This window comes from Pseudonaja textilis, chromosome 1 (assembly GCF_049901715.1).
Source record: "Pseudonaja textilis isolate UNSWEBS1 chromosome 1, rPseTex1.2, whole genome shotgun sequence".
Taxonomy (NCBI): Eukaryota; Metazoa; Chordata; class Lepidosauria; order Squamata; family Elapidae; genus Pseudonaja; species Pseudonaja textilis.
Genome location: NC_141990.1, coordinates 225,628,857 through 225,655,945, shown reverse-complemented (window position 1 = coordinate 225,655,945; position 27,089 = coordinate 225,628,857). Strand labels below are relative to the sequence as shown.

General features: G+C 41.0%; 1 protein-coding gene and 1 long non-coding RNA gene across 3 annotated transcripts in view; one reads left to right on the top strand and one right to left on the bottom strand.

Annotated features, from left to right (window-relative positions):
* The window catches only part of DTX4 (deltex E3 ubiquitin ligase 4), a 41,711-nt gene extending 17,006 nt beyond the window's left edge, over positions 1–24,705 (bottom strand). The window contains exons 1-2 of one of the 2 annotated variants that reach the window (XM_026719690.2): positions 23,505–24,705; positions 1,225–1,969 (exon numbers count right to left, since the gene is read on the bottom strand). In XM_026719690.2, the coding sequence (XP_026575475.2) occupies positions 1,225–1,969; positions 23,505–23,814 (1,055 nt within the window). In that variant the 5' untranslated portion in view covers positions 23,815–24,705. Of the gene's footprint in view, positions 1–1,224; positions 1,970–3,376; positions 3,448–23,504 lie in introns of those variants that run through there. The other variant, XM_026719691.2, reaches the window with a different exon arrangement.
* On the top strand, positions 6,524–13,380 carry LOC148128055 (uncharacterized). Its single transcript, XR_015740859.1, has 2 exons — positions 6,524–7,031; positions 12,907–13,380. It is a non-coding gene; the product is annotated as an uncharacterized LOC148128055 (long non-coding RNA).
* Positions 24,706–27,089: the final 2,384 nt, after the last annotated feature.

Below are 27,089 nucleotides of genomic sequence, written 5' to 3'. Positions count from 1 at the left end.
CTGCAGGTAGCCTAGGCTAGAATACCCCGATAGCCGATAGAAGCTCCCTGAAGGCAGAGTCCCCAGCCGCTTCAGGGCGTGGCGTGGCTACCCGTGTCCCCTCGCCTTTAGGGCAGTCTCTTTCAGGTGATGGAAGCTCCCCAAATGCAGTCACCAGCTACTTCAATTGGCCGGTAGAAGCGGCCTCGCAGCGAGGGGAGTGTGTGTGTGCCACGCCTCGCCCCAAAGTGGCTGGGGACTCTGCCTTCAAGGGAGCTTTTGTCTGCCGATAGAAGTGGCCTTGTGGCAAGGGGAGTGTGTGTGTGTGTGTGTGTGCGCTCACCCCGAGGCCGCTTCTACTGGCCGATCAAAGTGGCTGGTGACTGCATTTGGGGAGCTTCCATCGCCCGAAAGAGACGCCTAAAGGCGAGGGGACACGGGCAGCCACGCCACGCCCTGAAGCAGCTGTGGACTCTGCCTTTGGGGAGGTTTTGTCAGCCGATAGAAGCAGCCTCGCGGCGAGGTACGTGCGTATGGGCCGCTCTAGGTGGGGGAGGAAATTAAGTCACCCCCGAAAAGACGGCTTACCCGTTTTTTCAGGGGTCAAAAAAAAGTAAGGCCTGGACTTATTTTGTGAGAAACATGGTATTACCTGCATACTTCTATAGCCACTCTAATCTATTAAATCAAGGGAGCATTGAATTGGGAAAGGTCCATCTGCAATATTCCAGGAACAGAAGTGACCTATCCATGGTCTAAATATGGATAATAGAAAAACAATATTGTGAGTAGGAAGAGGGATGTCAACATGTAGTATTAGGAGTGGTAAACGAGCACTTAAAGCAGTTGTGCACTCTCCCTGTCGCTTCTGCTTGCCACGCAAAGCAGCTGCGCTTCAAAAGCAGGACCTAAAGATTAGTATGGGAGCCCGGCCCAACAGCAGAACATTGGAGAGAAATGGTTCGGTCTCTGCTGCCATCGCCACTACCACCACTGACTTAAAGGCAGTTTGGTGTGATGGTTAAGACACCAGCTGGAGCACGAGTCTGTGAGTTCTAATCGTGCCTTAGGCACGAAGCTAACTGAGTGATCTTGGGCTAGTCGTTCTTTCTCAGCCCTAGGAAGCAGACAGTGGCAAACCACTTGCAAAAGTCTTGCTAAGAAAACTGCAGAGACTAGTCTGGGCTGTTGCCAGGAATCAACACTGACTTGAAGGCCTAAGTAATAACAAAAACGAGCGCTTACCCTGAGGCGATGAGCACACGGGACTGTGCGATGGCCAGGCGCTGCAGATTGGTTCGGTTCAATGTATTAAGGCTGGTGTGTGTCACTTTGCCGTTGGCATTAGGAGGACTGGCAGGGGAGTTGCTTGTGGTGAGGGCAGGTGTGCTAACTGCCTGCCTTCGGCTCACTTGGGACGTGAGGGTCTTCAGAGAGCTACGCATGGTGGCTGTTCCATCTTGTGGTTTGTGAACCGATGCCGGCGTGGGGATTTTGGCGCTGCCAGAAAGGGAGACCGCTTTACATGGCAGTGGAGGCTGAGGCTGCTGGCTAGCTGCCGCTCCCATTCCTCCATTGCTCCCAGCTGCCACTGTTGCCTTTATGCTCATGACAAGAAGGCATTGTGGACAAGTACAAGCAGGAGCAGGAGGCACATTGGCTGCACCGGGGCTTGCTGGCCACGACTGAGATTTGGGCAAGGTGCCTGTGACCAGCGGGTAGACCATGTCAAGGCGGCGACGGACCCGGCGCTTGCGCTGGGTCTGGCGGTTGATCTGCCCCATCGTGCTGAAGTCAATGATGTAGCAGAAGCCAATGGAAGTGAGATCAATCCAGGGGTGCTGCTTCTCATAGGCATGTTGGATGGTAATGCCCACCTCCATGTCGTAAGGGGTCCAGGTGCCGTTGTCGTTCTCCCACTCCCATACCACACCCTTGCCTGGGGCTGAGGAGGGGTCATAATAGCTCCGCCGCACTGGGCGGATGGTCCCTGCAAAGGAACAAATGGGAAAGTAATGTTAAAAAAAAAGGCAACATTACTTCAAGCATCCTAGAAAATCACGCATAGGAAAGAAGCACCTCAGAGTTTTAGCCAACTAAGAGGAAAAAAATGTGGCACAGTAATAAACATCATGTGCTTTCACATTTATCCCCTAAAGAGGCAACTAAACCAAATGCAATGTTTAAGCTCTGTTTAATCTGCTTCTCACATGACCGCCCAAATGCTATTATTTCCAAGTTTACAAGTTCATCATAGATGTGGAGTTATGCCGAAGATCCATGCATAAACAGGGAAGGGAACAACAGAATTTCCTGACAAATGAGTTTTGAGGACAAATATCAACAAAACTGAACTAGTTTACTGACTCAATTTCCTTTCTGTGCACTCTTTGGCTATGCAAAGGGATAGCCTTTTTTCTCCTCCCTTCCTTTGACCTCCATGATCTGGCTGACCATAAGACCACATGACTATGATTGAAACGTTTGAAATTGTGTGGCTCCCATAATACTGAAAACACAGGCTATCTGTATGCAAGTTAGTTAAGAATATAAGTTACCACTTATTATTATTTGGCTCTTCCCCACAGAACATGTGGTATTAATGCTAAGATTGAGGTGTGGAAGGAAAGAGAGATTTGACGAAAGGTCTCTCGCTCTCCCTCTCTCCCTCCCTCCCTCCCTCCCTGAAATCCTTCCTAGAGAAGTGAGGGGATGTTGCAGGATCCAATCTGAGTCGGTCACCAGGAACAGAGGTTTAGTCTTCGGAGCTTTCGGACTCGTGCTGGAGCCCAACCTCAGGGAACTTCTCTCTCACCAGAATGTAAGAGAATGCCTCTATTGGGGTCATAGAACCCAGAGTGAATGCATGCTGTCTCCACACTTTTACTTCCCCCTTATATGTGTCATACACAAGTCTCTCTGAGTGGTAATTGCTCCCTCTCTTCTCTGCACCACATTTTTAGGAGGAACTAAACAGATGGTTTTCATCTTCCTGTCACTTATTATTTGCTGTTTTGCTGGCCCTTGCCCCTGCGACCCTCTGCCTCTCAATCCTCATGTCCTCTGTGTCTGCTCTCAATGACTGCTCATGCTACAGAGCACTCGGGACCCTTTGAAAGTTAAAGAGGGGTGATCCATGTTCAGTTCTCAGTGTTTCAGTCTTTCAAATGAATAATCTGACCCCCTCCCCTTAGGAACTGCTGAAATAATAACAAAGCACTGGAGGAGGAGAAAAAAAATAAACATTGGCAGAAAAATAAGGAAATTTATCTCCTGTTCCACCTATGAACCTTTTGCTAAATACAGTTTATTCCTCTTGGATAAAAATCACCTGGAGTGCCAAGTAAATAACTATTATTAGATAAAAAGCATTATACTGTTAATGCGAACTACTCACAATCTCAGCATCAACCCTGGGCGGTGGTGTTTATATAACCAAGGGCCCCATCAGATGATCAGAGCCAGGATAATATAGAGATCACACCCAGTGGCAAATATTTATACAAGCCATAGGGGATAACCTCTGCACTGAAGTTCCAGGCTGGAATTAACCCTTGGTCTCCCAAAATTATTTTGCCAGTAGCAAAGACTGGCAGAAAATTGGTTGCTTGTAGAAAATGTGCACCCTTGATGTCTTCCAGACAACTGTAATGGTTTTTTAAAGCTTTATTTCAAAAACTCTAGCTTGCCATTCCTCTCTCCCTAAAGGTTGGCTCAGAAGAGTAGAGAACTGCGATAGATTAATTACCATAAATAGTAGCAATGAAATCCCTGACTATTATAGTAACAGATATATCTCAGGAGGTTGCAAATTCATTTTATATTTCAATAATTATACCCTGTAGTCCCCAGATAAGACAGAGGCAGCCTTCTGAAAATGCTAACCTATTTCATCCAGAAAACTAGCTAATGAGAATTCTAGTATTTTATCTATGCCTGTAGAGTAAGTTAATAGGTTTAAGGATAATCTGATTATTATGGTTCTGAAATCATAATCCACAGCCCTTATATGTGAGAGGTTAGGTTTCCCTTAGTGGCTGTTTTGCTTAGTAACCAAGTTGACAATCCCAACTGTGGTCACTAAACAAGAATTACCCATCTCTCTCTCTCTGCCTCAGATCTGTCTATGTGCCTGCCTGTCTGCCTACCTACCTACCTATCTCTATCCACCAACCTACCTATCCCTCCTCCCCTTTCAGATCTATCCACCTATCTTACACAGCTACATATGCAGGATCTTGTGACATTGAACCATGAATACGTAATAAAAATTTGCCACCCAAAAGGCAACAGTCACAGATCTGAAAGTGGTAGGGTTTGTTTGTTTGAATTACAGAAGAACCCAAATAAATTCATCAATGATACTGGAATTGCACATATACAAGAGAATGTTACTAAACAGAATTAGAATCTTTAAGCATTAGGTGAGCATTAAGAACAACACTGCAGCAAAATTCAGTGAAGAAAATGAATGATAATCTTGATATTTATAAGAGTCTGCCTAAAAATGTTGGAAAGAGGGGAGGGGGAGAACAGGCTCGATCTAAACACAGAAATGGAAATCGCTCTTCAAGTGGCACTGGAGAAAACCGGTAGATGCAAAACTTCAGAAGAATTCGCAGGTTGGGTTCAGAGGAAAGATTTGAATCATGGACCAATTAATGTATAAATATACCAGAATCTGCTATCAACTGCTGACTGGTGTGATGGAAGCTGGTGTGGTTTGTGTTGAAGAAAGAAGGGGAGGAAGAGAAAGCCAAATTGCTTAATGTTCCCCCTGCTTGGCAGGAATTCTTGTTACCCCTCTAATTCCAGAATTATCAAGGATTTTTTAACCCAGTCACTGAGGAATTTAGCAAATCAAAAGAAAACAAAGTTGTAATTTTGGAGATTGTCTATCTATATTTGGGGAATCATCAATGAAGTGTCAGAGACAAAAAAGAAAACAAGGGATCTGCTTTTTATTTTTCCTTCCTGGGTTGAAAAGAGGAGGAAGAAAATTCCTTAGCACAAAGCTAATACAGGTAGTCCTCAACTTACAACCACAACTGAGCCCAAAATTGATGTTGTTAAGTGAGAAATTTGCTAAGTGAGTTTGTTCCATTTTATGACTTTTCTTGTTACATTTGTTAAGTGAATACCTGCAGTTCTTAAATTTGTAACACGTTTGTTAAGCGAATCTGGTTTCCACACCGACTTTGGTTGTCAGAAGGGTGCAAAATGGGATCACATGACTCCAGGATGCTGTAATCATCATAAATATGAGTCAGTTGTCAAGCATCCAAATGTAACTCACATGACCATAGAGATGTGGCAATGGTCATAAGTGTGAAAAATGGTCATAAGTCACTTTTTTCAGTGCCGTTGTAACTTTGTAGTCACTAAATGAACTGTTTTAAGTTGAGGACTACCTGCAATCATTTTTAGGGGGTGGGGGGGAAAGAAACTTTAGCAGTACCATTGAGCAAGAGACTATTCAAGTCACATACAATACAGTGTTTCAGGCTATCTCAGAAGAATTCAACAAACACAACAAGCTTTTAACAAACTACAATTGTTAGGGAATAAGGCACTTGTAAATCTATCTCACGTGTAATTTGTTCCTGCATAACTGCCCTGTCTTTCCCTCCCCCTCCCCTATTTCACCCCAATTTAAATTCTAATCACTTTAGCTATTCGGTGCATCCAGTGAAGTAATCTCCAGCTCCCGTGACATGCTTTTCCTCCTAAATTTGAGGGCACTATGGACTTTTCTTCTATGTCCCTCAATGGCTATTCTACACAAATTGACATGATTTTATTTGGCAACATCAATACAGCATGACAAACTTGAATCCTGGCATTACAGACTATTCCAATCAGTCAAGGTTTAGTCTATTTCTTTTAAATTCAACATCAAGAAAATAAGTACTGTGTATAAATCGTGGTTGCTTATAAATATACTATAACGTACTGTATAATTTATCCTTCCCTTAAACAGGACGGTTGGAGTTGACATAGAGCTTCCTTGGGGATTACTTGGACAATTTTGCATGCAATAATAGTACAAAGAAGATGGATTAAAAGACCAAAGCTGAAATGGAGCTCCTATTTTCTACTGCAGGCTATCTTTACCAAAGTATGTAGAAACTTCCTAACACCATTTCCTTCTCTGTCAATTCTCTGCTGCATCTAACCCCATGGTATTGTAGTATCTGAAGTTCCTTCTGAAATTAAGCATGTCTCCTGGGTGGAATTCCAACAGGGAAGAGGGGTAGAATATAAAATAATATATGCATACACATATAAATTAAAAACCTCCCCAAGCTAGACTACAATTTCCCCAAGAGTGCAGCTTGGGTAGAACAGAAACTAGAAGGGATGTGATTTATGAGGGAGAATCAGCAAGTGATGAATTGGTTCATCAGTCTTTCATCTCATCCATAAATTCATCTTCCAAATTGGGCTGCTCTATGTAATTTAAACAAACACAGGTTAGGAACACACATTTATTAGAATAACACATCAGTTGTTTCCACATTTACCCTGAGAAGCAAAAACTGGCTCTCCTTGCTCTCATCATGGGACTGGAAATATTTTGACAACCCCCGTTTGATTGGCAGCTGTTTTGCTGTCTCATCTTCTCAATCCCGATCCAAGGAAGAAAAACTAAGCCAACAGTGATGTAGCTAACAGCTGCCAAGATATTGCTTATTTTGACAACCGTTTAACCTGGGATAGTCTATTGGGGTAACTCTTTGGAGTATAGTACATTTCTTGCCAAAATAACAAACATGAGAGGGTCTTGCTGCAAAGAACAAGAGCAAAAGAGCAAGGTTAAACAAAATTCTTCCTGAAGCTAGTTTTACCTTCATGAGGTGCTAAGAAATGCCACAGAAGAGGCATTTCTTCAATGTCTTAAATAAACCAAGCAGAGCAGCGGAAGGGTTTTGTTTTGTTTTTTGTAAATTTTATTTGAGTTTTCACGAAGAGAAAAAAAAATACAAATAAAACACCTTTTTTGAAAGCAGCATAATCCTGGGTTACATTTCTTCGTACAGACACAAATTCAGGTTCGTGCTCATTTTTATATTCTATTCCATATCTTATTACTATTTTACATTTTCTGCATAGCTTCTCCCCTCTTTTAATTTTCTCAATTTTATTTTAATTATCTCATCTCAATTCAAATCATTGCATTTATATTTTTTGTCTGCCTGTTTCAATTATCTATTATCTTTTCTCATTAAACAAAATTTCTCCTGTAGTTACTGATTGGAGTATGACACCTTTATATCTTTTCCCTAAAGTTGTAACATTCAATATAATGCATAACTTCCATTCGGATTCTGCTTGGTACATTCTTAAAATACACACTGTATTCTTAAAAAAAGGAAAAAAATTATAAATGTATATAATTAAAACAACATTCCATTCCAATTCAATTCTATCATTAATATTAATATTCATTAAAGTCTTAACATCTTTAACATTACTTTTCAATTAAATATCATACTTCTATGGGAACAATTATAAGCTTTCCATAGTTAATTCCCCCCCTCTTCACTTATATTTTATAAAACATTAACTAATTAAAATGTTCCCGTTCCTTCCTAATTCAATTTTCTCATTTATTTTATTTCACTTATTTTATTCACAAACGTTTCACTAAATTACACTATTTTATCCCTCATTTTAATCATACGTTGTTTCCAATTTTCTAAAGTTATTTCTATTACTGATATAACAATACAATCTTATGTACCTTTACAGAATCCCTTTTCAGTTAGATTTTCACCCATTATCTCTAAATAGGTCCTGTTTCTCTATATCTTGCTCCGGTCCTTTGTAACTTCTTTTCCTTTCCTTCTTCCCTCTCTTCTTCTTTCTCCCCTTTTTACCCACTTGTCTCTCTACCTCTATTTCTCTCTTCTGCATTCCCCTTTTCTGTTGCTTTCCGGTATTATACTTATTTTTCAAAATATTTTTCTTTTCTTTGATTGTTTTTTTAAGTCTTAAATTCTCCATTCTCTTTCCCCGCTTTCCTTTTTCTTCCCCACATAGAATTACTTGTTCATTAAAGATGGCTTCTTCTTTGTCAGGGGAAGTTTTAAGATCACCATAAGTCCTCAATTATATGCAATTATTGCAACTGATCTCTTTGTTGTTGTAACAGTGCTTCCTTTGCCTCAGTTCACTCAGTTTCAATGTTCTAAGATCTCTGAAGAAAAGCAAACAGGCAGAAGGAGAGATTCTAATGGTCTCATGTTTATACCGTATAATGATTTACTTTATAAAGAGTATAATCCACCTTATTCCTAAGAGATCAGGTTTCTGGAAGGTTTTTAAACCTGTAGTTAAAAAGATGGTTTATTTACATGACAAAACAAGGGATTGTGGAGCTCCACCAATATAAGTGATGTATTCTGGTGGCAATGTTAAGACATTAATTAAATGTTAAGTCTTGCTTCACCAAATGCCCATCAGACTAGATACTTTCTTTCTCATCCAGCTCTTTTTCTAGCACCAAAGTCAAGCTGGAAAGGACTGCCTGGATATGGGAAATTGGAAAGGGGGAGTGGGAGTGATGTTCCACGGTGCAATTACAAAAACTGTTTTGTGTTTGACACCAGCCCCTCCTTCAACATAAATTTAATAACCTCCTCCTGCACTCTACTTCTCATCACAGTGAACACAGATATAGGTATCTCACATTCTCTTTCTGCAAGGTTCAACAGATGCTAAACCTGACTATTTGACCATCACCCCTCAATGTCCCAAAATATTCTTCAATATTTTGAAGACTGCCCGTGATGGCAAACCTATGGCACGCGTGCCGGAAGTGGCACACAGAGCCACTTCTGCTGGCACATGAGCAGAAGAGCCCCACTGTGCATGTGCTGCCCGCCCGCCAGCTGATTGTTGGGTATCAGTTGTGCATATGCAGGAGGCGGGGGCTTTTCACAAAAGACACATGCGCATGCACAGAGATGCGTGTGGCACATGGGGGGGGTCACACAGGCATGCACAGAGGTGCACAGGGTATTGCTTGCACAGAGATGCGCAGCACGTGGTGTGTGGGGGGGGGAGGCGCATTGCCTTCTGGGTACTGGTGCGCGATTTTCGGCACGGGAGATGAAAAAGGTTAGCCACCACTGATGTATGTGGAAGTACAAATGATGTATACTCAGAGTTTCTCAAGAAATAAGGCATTCCCTTATTTGGGCAAACAAAATTAAATGTAAAATTTCCAGACAATATGTACTTGCATGTGTAAAGGGCAGCAAGAGACAAAACTGAAATGTAATTTCAGGGGTGTGATGAGGTGAAGACAGTTTATGAATCTTGACTTTTAATTTCTGGTCTTCATAATTTAAGTGTAGTTAAAACTGTGGTACTGACCAAGGACACAGGAGATTGTGCAGAAGTCTCATTAACTTTGATACAAGACATATGTAACTGACAGCTGTTGATAACTGAGATTATGTGAAGAATGCAAACTATTGGCATCTTTTAGATGTATATTCAATTCAGTTAACTTTGTTTATAACTGCAGTTCCACAAAAATAAATATTCTGATCAGGGGCATTCTCTGCAAAAGAAATATTCTAAACAGAGAATGACTATTTACTGAAGCACATTTTCACTAGAAAATATGATAGGCGATTCTTGCTTATATAGTTAGAATGAACAGTAAGTTGGCAAATTCCCCAGAAAAGAGTTATTCAGAGAAGAGCACCAGGAAATAATTGGCTTGTGTACATTATGACCTATATTTACCAATGCCTTAACTGGAACCAAGAAGAGGGGGAAATAAATCAATTAAAAGGTCAACATCTCTGCTGTAAAACATTTAACCGCTGACTACTTAGCATTGAAAAATGTTATGCCTAAATTATATTTTCCCCCTTCTTGGTTGTTAAAGTAGTATTGATTTTCACTGCAAAAAGATTCACACACATACTCACAAATATTCCATGAAGACTGATCCACAGGTTTCATGCTTCAAGCCAACAACTACACTGATGAGCTGGATAACAAGGACACTATTGCAACAACACACTCCCTTCTTCTTTCTTGTTCCTGCAGAACCTGTTCCTGCAAAACCAACACCCCGGGTTCCCCTTACGTAAAAGACTGTACCTCCATAGCTTCAAGTACACATACAAGCAAAAATGATAACTGCCTTTGTCCATTTAAGTACAGTATATGCGAAGGTCACTTTAGCTAAAACCAGGTTGACAGCATTAAAAGTGTGGAGTAGGGCAGTGTCAGACTATGCTAACCAGCAGATGTGCCTGCTTCATCAGACTTAGAAACACAATGTCATATACTTGTAATCTCTGCAATGAAGCAAGGAATTGATGTCCTAAATACTCCTAGTGGACTAGCAATAGAGAGAAAATGATCCGACCTGTAAAATCATCATGTACTGGGCAATCTAGAAAACTGGGTTTCTAAATTGAAAGAAAGGTGTCTCTTATTTAAGTGATTCTTGCTATATAGCTGGGAAATTGTGACAAAGATTTGTAGCCTTAAAGCTACAAATCCACCTATATTGTAATATTAGGAAGTACCGTACGCAGTTTGTAAGTGGAAAACACTGTGCCTAGCAACTTGTGTTCTAAATTGGATGCAATTTAACCAGCCACAAAAGACATCTTAGTTTACCCTGATTATTTTGCAGCTTTGTGCATTCATGTACATTTTCTCTGAGCTAATATGTGTGTGCATATCTCAAGGCAGGGTGATTTAGACAGCTGTTCATGACTTCAGCTTATTAAATTACTCAGATCCAAAGCTTTGATCAGACATGAATGCCTCTTGACTTCTCAAGCAGCCAGTATCTAGCTGTTTAAAGGTTGGTGGGAAGGGGACTGACATCCCCAGTCTTAAATTACCTGCCTTCCAAGATGATATTAATATGAGGCTAAAAAGGATACAGAATGAATTTCACAGCAAAACACATTTAAAACCAATTCTTACAATGAGAAGAATTTAATTAAAATGTCAAGCAATATCAACATTTGACATTTCCAAACTTAGCCATAAGCAACACAAATACTAAATGATTATCAGAGGTGTAACTTCACAGAAAAGTAGATCTGTTGATCAATGTTAATCCTATTTTGTTAAAAACAGAAAGATAGGTTTCAGAAATTACATTGGTGCTAAGATTAATGGAACCCCACTAAAACCAGGAACAATTGCCTGTTGCAGATAACTGAAGAGCATGAATTAGCAGTGATCAAAAAATAGGGAAAGGTTAAATCTGGAAATCTAATTTATTTATTTAGATCTGAATTACATGAAATGTTTTATATCATAGCAATGTGCAAAATACAACTCAAAAGAACAAGGCTCTTGTGATTAGTCCTTATTCTATGAAAAAAAATCTTGAAAAATATACTGTTAAGAAGGCTGAATACAAAGTAATATATGGATCTATAGATTTAATTTTGTCCAATCCAACATTTCTTCATAACAACACTTAAGAGGTAAGTTGGGCTGAAGAGAATGACTGGCCCGAAGTCACCCAGCCAGCTTCTGTGACCAAAGATCAACAGAACTCCAGGGCTCCCATTTCTGTCTAGCTCCTTAACTATTACTGCAAATTGGCTCTCAATGTAGGCAATCAGTTTTCTACTAATTAACACTTGGATATTTCTAACTCTACCCCATTTCTAATCTCTGGGGGAAAAAACTTTCTTTCATTAGGTTTAACTAAATAAAATCCCATCAAAAATGTTCCTGGGAAATTAGGTAGGAAGGCTGATTTTTAAGAATCAGGCATTACAATGGGAAAACCTTCTGCAAGCCAAGCCACTATACAGACCCTATAATTGATTATAATCCATCACAAGGATGAAACCAGCAGAATTGGGGTTGGAAGAAAAGGGCGTAGGACTCTCTGCATCTCCCCCGTCCGGCTTCATCCATCAGCTGTGGGAAAATCCTCCCTCCCTGCCTAACTCTGAGACAGGCCATCAACCATTCAAGAAGGAAAAAGAAAAGGGACAATAGCTATTGAGACCCTGCCAGGGTCACGGCCTCTTTACCATCAGAACTCCTTAATGACCCCAAACAACAACATTCATAGCAACTGGGGAGAGAGAAGAGGGAAGTTGCCCAGAACAATAGTTCATTCAACAAGGCAACTTGGATGTAAGGAGTCTTCAGCCCATCTTCCCCACAGCATTCTAGCTTTAAAAGGCCCCAGGAGATCCTTTCTGTTAAGATTTGCTGATATCCTCAGGAACTGAACTTCATCCCGATTAGGATCTAGCCTATGCTATATTCACATACACCCATTAGAAGTGGAGTAATTATGTATGTGAATTATGTAGGCATTCCAATGGGAAAACCTACTGTTTCATGCCTGTTATCACTGAAAGGGGTTTAAGGAAGGAGGGGGAAAACTTCAATTAAGGGTACATTTCTCACAGAATTTAGTTTAGGCAAATGTCATCAGACTGCCTTGAGTTTATCAAGGCAAGAAACAAAGCTTCATAGAAGGGAATGGGGTGAAGGAGAAGGGAGAAGGTTGTCTCTGCATGCTGTATTCATATGAGTCAGTAATATGTAGAAGTTTTGTTTTTTCACTCAGTATCTATCCTGTAAGCACAAATTACAGGAAATCATGCATTTCTGGACCTTTTCAGCATATGAAGTTGATAAGATAGATCTAAGATGTAGAATAAAAGGATTGATTTGGATAGTTGACTAAAAGACCACAACTATTTTAGAGTAATACATTAGCTTTGTCTATCTCTAAACAAGGTCATGGTTCTCTTTAAATTTGATTTTGTTCATTTTTTGACTGCTTTCTTTAGTGTCTCTCGTTTCTCTATCAGTTTCCTATTTTTAAAAAAGTATGTTTATTTTTATGACTTGCATTTTTCTCATTTAACATGAATCAGTTGTTCCCTTCTCCTTTGGATATTTCAGTATTTTCTCGAAAGAGCAAAAATGGAGGAAGTAAGACTGGGTTCATAAAGCTAAGTTACAGCTCTGAAAAGAATCAGATGTAATAGGATTGGTTACAACTTCTGTGTGACAGCTTGTTCTTTTATGAGAAGCTACCACCGATGTAGAGATATTGCATATGAAGAAGAAGGAAAAAGAAGAGCAGCATTACATCACAGCTGGATTGGAAAGTATGCACAGAAGATTGTTTCTAGTAGTCTCCGCTTGATACCTACTGATGTAAAAGTCAATTCTTACTGGGAAAAAAAATAAACTGGAAGGCCTTTATGGAATATATATGCACCACAAGACCCACATGTGCAATTGTTTTAATGGTTTTATTTAGACTTCAAAATAAGTTTGATTTGGTCTCAGCAAATTCAGCCGAGAAGATGGACCCATTGCTGATCACTGTGGCAACCACTGGATAAGAACAGAATATATGGACAAAGCCTCTTATTGCATCCTTTATCATGGCCAACTATTCCATGACCATATTTTTGTATCTGAGGGCGGAATTCCATTTTGTGTTTTTAATTCCAGATCTGGAAAGCAAGCAAAGATGTTACAGAGAACTAGATATATTCTTTACTGCAGAGTATTAAATATTAATCAAATTGTCTAGCTTGAAATTTTAAATAAACCAGCTTTAAGTTTTATATCAACCCCCCAAAAAACCAAACAAAAAGTCCATCATGATCTTATCTTACAGTCCATAACCGCTGGACTATAATGCATTAATGAGTATTACACTGAAACACATACATTTTGATTGAAAGTCCAACTCGGTCCTGAAACAGACTAGCTTTCTTAGACTGATCAATCTTGGACTAAATGCATAAGCTTAATATGAGAACAAAACAGATTAACCTCCTTAGTGCTGACTTAAATTCTGGAGAGGAAGGTGAGGAAATATACTTGTCATATACAGTATGTAAGAAACTGTTTGGATTCGGTATGCATGTATGACACATCCAGTCTATCCAGTACAGTTGGAGCCATTAAAATGCATGAATTCGTAGAGAAAATTTGGCTCAAGTTAATTCATCCATCAACATTGCTTACAAGGCTCAGAAAGTTGCACAATCAAGTGGGTCTGTGCAGGAACGTTCACAAAAAACAAAACGTGATTTAATAGTTCACTGGCCTCTTAGATCTGTTTTTGAAAATAGCAGCAGTAGTGGTAGTAGTAGTAATAGTAATAGTAACAACAACAACAACAACAACAATAACAATAACAATAATAATAATAATAATAATAATAATAATAATAATAATAATAATAATAATAATAATAATAATAATTTGTCCAAAATGAGATGGTGAAGATCTTGTGGGATTTTCAAATATAGACAGATCGCCATTTGGAACACAACATGTCAAATATTACAGTTGTCGAGGGCCGAAGCATTGATATTGCTTATTGATATCGTTGTACCAGGAGACGCCAGAGTTGAAGAAAAAGAACTGGGGGAAAAAAATCACGAAATATCACGACCTGGCCATCGAAACTACACGGTTATGGGTGAAACATGTAACAGTGATACCCATTGTGATACCCACTTGGTACCATGTCCAGGAATTTTACAAAACACATCAAGAAACTGCAGCTTCCTGTAGTAACACCAGCGGAACTGCAAAAAACCGCACTACTCGGAACATTGTATATTTTAAGAAGATACTTGGTTGATACCTAGGACACAGGCAGCAACCTGTATCAACCATTAGTGTCAGTCAATTGTATTTGTGATACATTTTTAAATGTTCAGTTGACTGAGTTTCACGTTTAATGAACAAAAGAGATAATAATGATAATAATAAGTTCACCACTGTTGTGAGCACAAACTATAGAGCACTTTGAGAAAGCTTTGGGGCAGTAGGTAAAACTCTACACCCAACAGATGAAAATTCTTTCCTCTTTCATTTCTCCAAGCAAATAAATGGCCCTCCTAACTCTGGGGACCCCTAAGCTTGATGGCAACATGTTGGTGTTGGTATTCTTTTCAGCCTTTTATTTTGCAAGAGCAAAACAAACATTAATCTCTGCCTGCCTCCGAGCTGACAAAGGGTTTAATAGACAGAGCTGCAGCCAGTCCCACTTTCTTTTTTGACCCAGTGGCTCTATTGCCAAGATGGGACAATATCAGACTTCAAAATAAGTTTGATTTGGTCTCAGCAAATTCAGCCGAGAAGATGGACCCATTGCTGATCACTGTGGCAACCACTGGATAAGAACAGAATATATGGACAAAGCTTGTACACGGGAAATGGGTTTAAGAAAGGGGTCTACATCAAGTAGACCTATAGTATCATCACACAGACAAGGATTCAATGTCCATTCTAATTATTTTGTCAGGGGAAGAAAAGCCCCCCTGCTCAGTGCATTCTTTAGAGTTTTTTAGGAATCCAGCAAAAGTCTTCCTACCATGAAATGAGGAATATTTGGAATGCTAGCTGGTGTGTGTAACATACATCTATTAAAAATGCAGCTATCAACAACCAAAGTCTGGACAAAGGATGAACTATTTATGTTTGTAATTGTGGACCATTAAATTCTCTCTTCAACAGAGAGAGCAAAAGAAGAGCAGGGTAGTGTCACAAAACTTATTTCTGCTAAGAAAATAGCAATTAGGTTTATATGCCTTTTTACCCAATCCCTCCCCAAGCCACTCCCCTGAAACTTATATAATATGATCCAATTAAACAGATCAGCAGTAGCACTACCCAAAACCCCAAAATATTTCAAATGCACAGAGTAACCACAAGACTTGGATGGCCTCAAGCATCTAATAGCTTTTAAAAAGTAGGTAAGTTAGTTAAGTTTTTTTTTTTAAAAAAAGTCTTACCTGACTTCATATTAAGATCATATTAAGAACAAAATAATACGTACCAGGAAAAAGAAATGACTACTTGTAAATGTCTTACCCTATAGGTCCGTGATGGTGAACCTACGGCATGCATACCGCAAGTGGCACACAGATCTATTTGTACTGGCATGTGAGCCACAGCAAACTTACCGACTTACTTCACTGCGCATGCGCACGCCTCACAGCTGATTTTTCAGCTGGATTGAGGCCTTTTTCGGTCTCCCAGAGGCTTGGAAAAAGCCTCTGCAAGGCTTTTCAGGATGAATAGGCCCATTTAGTCACTTTCTGTAATACCGGAAGTGACGAAATGGACGTATTATTCATCCTGAAAAGCCTTGTAGAGGCTTTTTCCAAACCTCTGGGAAACTGAAAAAGGCCTCAAGCCAGCCGAAAAATCAGCTGTGAGGCGCAGTGCAGGTAAGGGGGTGGCAGGAGGGTTGCACGCACATGTGCAGGGGGCGTGGGGGGCGCATTGCATTCTGGGTGCTAGTACGCACGTGCGCGCACGCTAACACACATGCAATTTTTGGCACAGCAGCCCAAAAAGGTTAGCCACCACTGCTATAAGTATACAGTAGTACTAATGAAGCTCTTGTATAATGCCTTCAGAATTGTTCATATGAATTTTCTTATTAATCTTTCTTTTTTTAAAAAAGTAGACCAGCGTCCTACCCCCTAGTATGAGGAAAGCAGACTAAGGTACAATATACTTAAATTTACATTACAGGTAGTCTTCAACTTACAACAGTTTGTTTAGTGACTATTCAAAGTTACAATAGCACTGAAAAGTGACTTATTGTTTCTCACATTTATGACCGTTGCAGCATCCCCCATAGTCATATGATCAAAATTCAGACATTTGGCAGCTGGTTCATATTTATGACGGTTGCAATGTCCTGGGATCATGTGACCGCCTTTTGTGACCTTCTGATAAGCAAAGTCAATGGAGAAGCCAGATTTGCTTACAACCTTGTTACTGACTTAACAACTGCAGTGATTCACTCAACAACACGGTTGTAAAATGGGGCAAAACTCACTGAACAAATGTGCCACTTAGCCACAGAAAAATTGGGTTCAGTTGTGATCATAAGTTGATAACTACCTATATAAGGACTTCAAAATTAATTCAGATTAACATTTCCACAACTGATACCATCAAGGACAGGGGTCTTCAAACTTGACAGCTTTAAGACTTGTGTACTTCAACTCCCAAAGTTTCTCCTCCAGTCATGTTAGCTTAGGAATTCTGGGAGTTGAAGTCCACAAGCCTTAAACTTGACAAGTTTGAAGACCCTTGATCAAGGAGCACTAAAGACACCAAAGCAAATTAAGAAAAAAAAAAACCGCCTAAAATTATAAAAGAAATAAATGGGTTGATAGATGCTAAATGTTTCCCATAAAAATGGCACAGAAGATAGCGATCCTCTTCTCTTTGGGAAAGAATTTTGTCTGAACGTTAATCTAGATGGTCTTTGGTGGGCAGAAAGAGAAGTGTCTAAAACTATTCCATTTCTGCTGAGTTCTAAATCAGTAATAGCCACCCAATTTCTTAATCAACCAGAGAACAAACCCTTCATTAACCCCATTATACCACTGCAACACCAGAGTCAGAATCTGAGTGGGGAATATGTAAACATTTATATTCCAGACAGCAATGGCGCCACAAAACTTACCAAACACACCAACAGCTGCTAAGTCTGCTGGGCGTGTATAATGCTTTAACTCAAGGGTGGCAACCAGAGCCTACGAAAGTTCTCCCCATGCTCATTTCTACAGCCTCTCGAACCCTCACACCCAGGGTGGGACTACTGAAATTCAACAGTAAAATTATTTGCAGTAGACTGGTTTTTCTTTTCTTTTTTTCAAAACACAGTCCAGGACTGACACTGGTGTGCAAAATTCCACCCCCAAATTCACTCTTGTCCACTCAAGTGCCTTCACTGTGAAACTGCCTATGCCTAAAAGATCATATGTTTATACTTTAACTGCATACCAAACATGACTTTTGTGTAAAAACAACTAAAATGTGTCATTACACGAGTGGTTGTGCAAGCTGCTCCCAAAATTTGGGGTAGCAAGGGAATCATGAAAAATAAAAGCCTTCTTGACAATAGAAGGGGTGGAATTAAAGGAACAAAGTGAAGACAACTTGACAAAGAAGCTGGAATCCAAGAATCCAGGAAATGTTTATTTTTCCCTCTGCCAGTGATTCCTATGCTAGAAGTGACAGTACAGAAAGAAGCTGTTTAGGTGGGAATGCACCTCCTCAAGTCCACTATGTTCAGGCAGAGAGACCTGTCCCTGAATGACAGCAGGATTTGCGGCAAATAAATGGAGATTAAAACCTTCAGGACCACTGGCACGCCTTGTTTCAATAGAAGGGTTTTGTAAGATCAGAGCCTTACTTGTGTTTAGAAAGACTGCAAAAAGCATTTCCTTTTAGAGTACGTTTTCTCCTCAGGACTGATATATGTTGTTTAAACCAACTAATCAATATTGGGTGGAGTCATACTGCCCTTTGTGTTGGTTTTATTGAAGCTGTAGTAGAGAATTATAATAAATTAAAAATATACCTGTGGTTAGGTCCATCTGCTTAAAATATCCAAATACTATATGATTTTTTTGAGCAAAGCCACTAATAAATAATTCATTTGGCTCTTCTACAATCTCCTTCTTTAACTTCAATATTGATCATCCATATCTAATGTATTTATCGTAAATATTTTTGTATTAAATGTATACAATTGTCTTACTGCATTAATTTTATAATAAAATAATATTACTTTATTAATATTTTTCATGGTTTTTTTGTCGATCTCTTTTGTTTTATTTTTGGGGGGAGGGGGAAACAAAACCTTTTTATTTTGTTAGCGTCCTGGCTTTTACTATTCAATATCTTTTTTTACACTACAAAAGATCCTGAAGGATCAGTTGAGTATTTCTTTTCCAAAATCAAGAAGACTTTCTAAGTCAAGGGTCTTCAAACTTGGCAAGTTTAAGGCTTGTGGACTTCAACTCCCAGAATTCCTCAGCTAACATAACTGGAGGAAGAATTCTGGGAGTTGAAGTCCACAAGTCTTAAAGCTGTCAAGTTTGAAGACCCCTGTTCTAAATCAATCTATAGATATGCTCACACCCAATTCCACAAATCAATTCTAAACCCAGAATCTCTTTCTACAGCTTTTGTACCAACCATGATGTGATGGTAGAAAATTATTAGTTAGAGAAAAACAACTTATCTTTGGCTTCAATGGACCAGGACTTAATTTTGTAAGGCATTATTAGCCCCTCAGCCCAAAATGCAACAGCACTCAAAGGTAATAGGTCTCCAACAATATTTCACATTTGGAGGCAAACTGAACAGGAAAGCAGGATATTTAGTGTTCCGGCTTCAGGACTGCAGGTAGCTAGCCTAGAACATCTTTGGCTGATCAGCATGGATGCTTTTAGTTCTTTGATTTAATCCTTTGGTAATATTCTATAATCTTAGATAATGGCATTGGTCCTACCTCTTCTGCACTACAGATGGATGCAAGGAATTTATTCAAGGCTGTGCAATTTTACTGTATTTCTTTAATGCACCATTAACTTTAACTCATCTAGAGATCTATTTGTATCATTAGTTGCTTAAAAGACTTCTGTGGCTCACCCTAATTGTTCCTTGGTCCTTGAACCAATTTATTTTTGCATTCCCCACTTCACTGCCTCCAACTAAATTTGCCAAGACATGAGCTTAGTCAAAATGAACTTTTGAAAGGCAGCAAGGAGGTTGTTAGTCTCTCACAATGTGACTGAGCACAAGAGCTGCACTTGTAGAGATGATAATGAATCACTTTCAGAATTTATATTAATTCACCTTTGTTACAACATTCCAGGCATGGAGTGTATTAGACTGGGAGATATGTGACTAACAGGAATATAAGCACCAATTTTGGGACAATCTATCAAGCTACCAGGACATATAGTGGAAAAATCTGAAAGAGGGATAAAAGGGACCATTTATGACAGGGGTCTCGAATCTTGGCAACTTTAAGCCTGGCGGATTCCCCAAAGAGTTGAAGTCCTCCAGGCTTTAAGTTGCCAAGATTGGAGACCCCTAATGTATAGCAACTAGTGCATAAGTGCACAAACGTGCCTACCATCCCTGTCCTATTGTCCCCAATTATTAGTTCCTATTTCTTGTAAATAAACTTATGTTTATTCTTGTTTGTTATATTGTAAGCTTCTGACAAATAAATAAATAAATAGTTGACCCAGTCCTTTCAGCAGTTCCAAGGACATTCCACCCCCATTTGCACTCTGATTCAGGTGAGCCTGAAGGCACAGATAAAACCCCAAGAGGCTCAATGGCTCTCAGAAAGAGTATTAAGGACCAGATGACTGCAAAGAAATATGATCCTTCCATTCACTTCCATCCTGCCAGAACTAATTCTTCCATCCACCATGCTGTCAGAATTGATGTAGCTTCTTAGATGAGAAGTGAAACATCTTCCTCAAGAAGAAAACAGCTGCCTTTTCAAAAAGCACCTTTGAGACAACTATGACCTGGATGACTGAGAATCTCCAGATATCTCACACGCAACTTTCCTTGAGCGTGTGAAGCTGTCACATACAGCTGTAACTGAACTGGAATTGGGGTCTTCCAACCTATCTTTACAGCAGTTGAAGATTCAGTCTGTAGCCTGGTTCTTATATCCAAGTGCAAAAAATCTCAGGGCAACTGCTAGAGATTGTTCCAACTCATAGTCTAATCATATGAGGTAGAGAAGAAATATATGGAGAAATATATCATCTTCAGAAAAGGAAATCTGGCTTGTTTGGCTAAAGGACTGGACTGGACACTAGGAAGAATACATCTCACAACAAACAATTTTACAATATTGTGAATGAATGGAACTGATAAGAGCTAACTCCCTCCCATGGCAGTATAAGTGAGAGAAAAAGAAGTTATTTAATTTAGAATCTTGTCCTAATAATCAAAGGGCGGGAGAGACTATTATGCAACCAGTCAGTTTTCTGTATTCAACTAATCAATGATGCCAGGACTGATCACAAATGTTCAGAGCAGTTGGAAAAAGTTATCCGATCAGAACTTGATTTCACAGCCTATTTGAATCTAGCTGTAGACATAGCACAAATCTTGCTTATCCTCCAAGTACAGGCAAAATGCCTTTCCCACTTGTTTTTCCACTAGCTGGAGTTAATAGCCACATTGCTGTGTTTCATAAAGGTTATAATGATTGTAATAGCATTTGACCCAGTACCAGCGTCTCGCTTTACTGTTGCCAAAATGTAAGGTGCAAATAATGGAATGAAGTAAGCCCTGGTTGATAAGGACTTAGGCTGCAATCAATCTGACAGTCTTTAAAGATGTATTCTGCAACCCAGGGCTTTCAATTCCCATCATTCCCAGCCAGCCTGAATATGAATAAATCCATACACATGCACACTCTCACACACATCTTTGACTCCCATTATATGGAAACAAAATCTGCTCTTGGTGACATTTAAAAGAATCATTTACTGTAAAATAAAAGGCACTACAAAATGTACTCATACTTCTCAGGGACTGATCAAATGGTGCACTCCAGTTTTAAGGGCCAGACTGAGAGATGTTGTGTCCAGACCAAACCTCTGAGAAACTATTATTTACATTTTATTTATTCCTTTTAATGCTATCTCATAAAGCACTAATTATTATTTCCAGCTTTTGCACAGAAATGTGCATCAAAAATATTTTTGGTGCACTTTGACTCCCCAAAATCTTAGCTCCATGAACATTTCCTTCCCATTTTTCCTTTCATCAGCTTTGTCTGATTCTTATCAGGTTTCTGTCTCCTCCCTTTCTGTCCTCCTGTTTGCATGCTAAGCTTTCCTGCAGCTCTTCTCTTTCATGCGCTCGCTCAGGGCCAGCCTCTTCCACATGCAGCCGGCTGCACCATATACTGTAGCAGGAGGCTTCTTCTAATGCACAGGGATGGTGTGATTCCACCTGCCATTTCCTCCCAGCTTCTCTCCTGATCCAATAGCTACTTCCCTTCTTCACATGTGCTCACTAGCAGGAGCAAGCGGGATTCCCAGCCAAAGAGGCTGATGGTTTTCCCAGGGTGTTTCCTCGCTGTCAGCAAAGACAGCTGCACACCTACGCCTGGTTCCTCTACCTGTCAGATTGCAACTGCTTCACTGACAGGATCTCAGGAGCAAGTTGCCGAGAGGCATTCAGGTCTTGGCAAACAGCTTAGTCCAGACACTAAAAGACAGGGGAGGAGCGGGGGGGGGAAGAAGCACCACCCATACCTCCATCACTCTCCAGACCTTCAGCTACAGCTCCTGCAATGGTTTTCACAATATCACACAAATAGTTGTTCCTGGTATTTTGTTTTGGGTTTCCCAGCTGACAGCCCATTTTTCTTCTACTTGATGGTTTCCCATGCAGAGTCCTCAACATCGGGACACGGGTCTAGTTATGAATCAACAATAATTGGGGGGGACGGACTACCTGTAACTCAAACTAACCCACAGAAACAAGTCCCCTCCCCTTCCAGTTTCTCCAAAGTTTCTCCAAAGGGAGAAGTAAGATTAGGACCTTCAAATGATACGCATTCAGGATAGTATCATCTGGATCTGTTCTTCTAGAAGCAGTGTTTAATCATCTTTTATTGTTAACCTCTCTAGGTAAACTATTTGTTGCTCCTGCCTCTCAACCAGAGGATTAGTTTCAGCAGTAGGTGTCTGTAAAATTTACTCCAGATCAGCTAATTAAAAAGGAATCACAAACCTTTTCATTCGCATTTATGCAACATTTCTCCAAATGTGACCAAGTTTGACTGGCTGCTTGAATTTTTACAAAATCACACATTACATAATGCTTCCTGTTATTTATGAAGTGTTTTTTTTCCAAGCTCCCCTCCTGGCATATGTAGTAAACACGCAGCTGTATTTTGTCTCAAGGCACAAGAGACCCACACACAGCCCAATTCTATCCAGATTTATTCAGTAGTAAGTTCCAAAGAAGCATTGGTTGCAGCCACTCTTCTTTCCACACCAGCCTTTGACGTTTCATATTTGTGTGTTTTGCTCTTTGCAAATGAAGTAATGAGTATATGGTTGCTCACACACCTTCACAAGCCATTAGAGAACACCCAGCATTTTCACTGCAGAACAGGGTTTCCTTAACTTATGCAGGCTACCACTATTAAGCAGAGGCAGGGTTTGCCTAATTGAAAAGGCAAATTCAGAAAAGCTGTCTTTTCCTCCCAATGAAGCCCATCTAATTAAGCCCCCTCTCTTTTTTGGAAATGGCAGGAGGATTTGGAGGCTTGTAGTACAGTATATCGGCTGCACCTTATTCCACCTCCAAATCCTTTCCTAGAATTGGCAAATTTTAATATTCCCATAAATCTCCCTCTGTCCTGTCACATCTCGTTCCCCCCCCCCCCCCCTGCCTAACAAGAGTTATCCCAGATGCCAACCTTTAATATAATGGGGCTTTGTAATCGCAATGAAACTTAATCCCAGCGGACTTCTTATACGTCTCGTTTAAAACAAACACACACACACACACACTAAAAAATCTCCAAATGAAAATACGCCCCTCCTTTGGTCGCCGATCAGAAGGGACCCGGCAAGGGAGAGGTGGCTCCGGATAGGAAAGGACAAAATCGCAGCGAGGGGATCGAGGTGGCGCCGGGGAAGATGCGGGGTGAAACTCACCCGTGTCTTGGCGGAACTGGTGCATAGACTGGAGGTCGATGATATACGGCGACAGCCTATTGTCCACCTGGCCCAGAACGACGCTGCCCCCAACTCTCGGCCCGGCTCTGATCACTGCTTCGATGTGGTGGCTCACGGCCGGACTGTAGGGTCTCCATCGACCGTGCTCGTTCAGCCATTCCCAAACCACCACGGCGGAAGCCAGCAGCATGATTCCTTTGCCTTCGCTCTTTAGCGGTCGGTCTCTTCCCGGAGAGTCTCCGAAACCCAGGCACCACCTCCGGCAGCCTCCTCGTCCGGTAGATCTCATCTGCCCCCCCCCCCACCTCCCCGCGCCTTTAAACTCTGCAACGTCACGCCTACGGGCGGACTGGCTGCTCGCTCCTTGGACCAGTTCCAATTTGTCTTTTTCTTTTTTGACTTGTTTCTTTTTTTTCTCCGCCGCTTTTGTTCGGCTTAGTATTTTGGAGCTTGTCGGGTTAAAAATAAAAAAGAATAAGAGAGAGACTCGAGTCTTTGGGGTCCTGTTTCATGGAAAGAAGACTTTAAAAGCCTTGCAAAGCTTTCCTATTCCCAAGCAAATTCAGCAGTCTTGCTTCATCACCTGGGAAATGCGTTGCATTAAAAAAAAAAAAATTACCAAGAAAACCCTTCCAGTTAAGCAAGCTGGAAAAACAGGTTCCGTTCATCTGCTCCGCAAAGTGTCTCGGAAGAGAAAATGTGTCTACTGGTACGGCAGAAGGCGACTCAAAGTTACACCAGTTGCATCTTCTCCTACTCTGCTTTTCCCTCCCCTTCTCTGCGTTTGCGCGAGGGAGGGGTTCTTTCGGACAAACCCTGCCAGGAATTTCATGCTCCGATGTCTGGGGTCTCCCCCCGACCCCCTCCCGCTTCCCTGGGGAGCAGATGCAGCAATCGTTCCGGCTCCACCTCCCTGTTGCTTTTATGCCCTCTTCTTTCTATATACCGATCCCGGGGTGAGTGGGGCTTTCTCGACACAGCGGGAGGAACGCAAATCTCCCCCCGCGCATTGCCCCTTGTCCTCAGCCGGGAAACAATAACCCGTTGCAGCGCAACGCCAGGCTCCCTGCTTCTCGCAACCTGGCCCGCCGCCGTTACAACTTCCCTGCCTTTGCAAGGATTGTGGGAAGAGGAGCCGCAGCACCAGGAGCCCCAAGAACCGCGACGTCTTTGCTCTCCCTTCCTTTCGCTCCTCCCACCATTACCTCATCCTCGGCCCTCCGCCCCTAAACCCTCCCCTCTGCTCAGCCTCGAGCGCCCTCTGCTGACGCGGATAAAGCCAACAGCTGGTGCGGGCGGCACTGGACCACCACATCCCCAAGGCGGGGGTGCCCGATCGATTGCCACACCGCGAGGTGGGACGAGGAGATTGCCACACCGCTGGCCAAAAGAAGCCCGCCTCCTTATTGGGATCAGCCTGGCCATTGCTTTTCACGCGTTGACGGAGCGCAGCCTTCAGCGCTGGCAGAAGCGACACATGGGGGGCTGGGGGCGGGGTGAGGGTGGGAGGCAAATGGATATGAGAGTCGCAGTCGCCCCGTCACAGCTGGGGCCAAAATTGGTGACAGGGATCAATTATTTCCAGCGGCCGCCTTGGCCTTATGACAGGCATAAACGTTTGTTGGATTTTAAATGTAGTGCATTTTTGTGCACCATTGTGCTGCTTCGAAAAAGGCAGTGTGTACAAACTTTTTGTAAACTCCTGGCACTGCATCCTTCAAAGATGATAACATTTCCAAGTTAGAATTATTTTCAACAGCTACTGTACTTTCAGGGTCTTTATTATTATTATAGTTGGTGATGGAGTCAACTAGTTGTTGAAAGTGGCATTTTGGCATTTTTGTCTATCGAATTCTACCTGGGATGGGAGGGTGATATTCTTTCTGATGTTGTTGTTGTTGTACACAAAAATGACAGTATACACGGCAGATGAGATAACCGTGCTGGATTTCGTATCACAAATCACTAGTCGAACACTTCCCAAGTGTTTAGGACTGCGTGATGTATCGGCGGATTATGCAAGCAGATCCCAGTAAGGTGGCCTTCTGCAGCTGACCAACTGATCTTGTCAGCACCAATTGTTTTTTAGTGCTTGCCTAGGTCTTTAGGCACAGCACCCAGCGTGCTGAGTACCACTGGAACCACCTGCACTGGTTTATGCCAGAGTCTCTGCAGTTCGATTCTCAAGTCCTAATATTTGGTGACTTTTTCAAGTTGTTTCTCATCGATTCTGCTATCACCAGGTATGGCAATGTCGATGATCCATACTTTTTTCTTCTCCACAATTGTGATATCCGGGGTATTGTGTTCCAGAACTTTGTCAGTCTGTATTCGGAAGTCCCACAGTAGTTTTGCATGCTCATTTTTGACCACTTTTTCACGCTTATGATCCCACCAGTTCTTTGCTACAGGCAGATGGTAGTTGTGACACAAGTTCCAGTGGACCATCTGAGCAACTGTGTTGTGACGTTGTTTGTAGTCAGTCTGAGCTATTGTCTTGCAACAGCTCGGTATGTGATCAATAATAATAATAATCAATTGATCACATGATCACATGATTATTATTATTATTACTATTACTATTATTATTATTATTATTAGGCATCCTTGAACCAGCCTAGACAAGTTTTCTTGTCAAGATTTTGAGAAGTGGTTTCCCATTGTTTTTCTCTCCAGGAGAGGGAGAAAGTGGGAGACTTATGCTACCGTGGTTTCTGTTCTGGTGCTTTAATTGCTACATCGAAATGACTTTCAATTCTGAACTATTTACTATTTATTCCAAAGTATTCTTTTTTGTTTCATGTCAAACATTGAAGACATACGACTATAAATTTTATGCATATCTGAACTTAAATTGGAGAATGTGCTTAGGAGTATGGGACCTCCAGAATGTCTCTTTGCCCTCATGCCAAACTTACAGATTGGGAAGCCACAGCACAAGATGAAATAGACTGGCTACTGATCAGCAAAGAAATTAGACACGGCTGTGTACTTTCTCCTTATTCGTTCAGCCCATGCTAAATATACATTTATGGAAACTGGATTAGAGCAAGATGAGTATAGGGTTTTAAATTGGAGGAAGAAACATTAATAACCTGCACTCTGCTGATGAGACTACTTTGATAGTTGAAAATACAAATGATCTGCTAGCTCTACTAATACAAGTCAAGGAACACAGCAAAAAAAGGATTAAGATTAAATATGTAGTAGATAAAACTAACGGTAACAAGTGCAAGCAGCCAGGGACTCAGACTTCCCAGGAAATTAGAGTTTTTACTTGAGGCACAAATGACCAGGCTGTAACTATTATACTGCATTATGTAAAGGTTTAGTTATCTGGAGGAAGGTGAAAAGAAAGAGAAGGAAACATTGGCCAGGAGCAAGGTAGATGGACTCAATTACAGTAGCAACAGGTACACTGTTGAAAGATCTGAAGGACCAGGTTGGACACTGATCACCCTGGAGAAAATCTATGTGGTCACTGAGAGTTGACACCAACTTGTTGGCACAGAAGTTAAACTTACACTGCGTACCAAAGAAGCAATAATTGGTATCATCCAAATG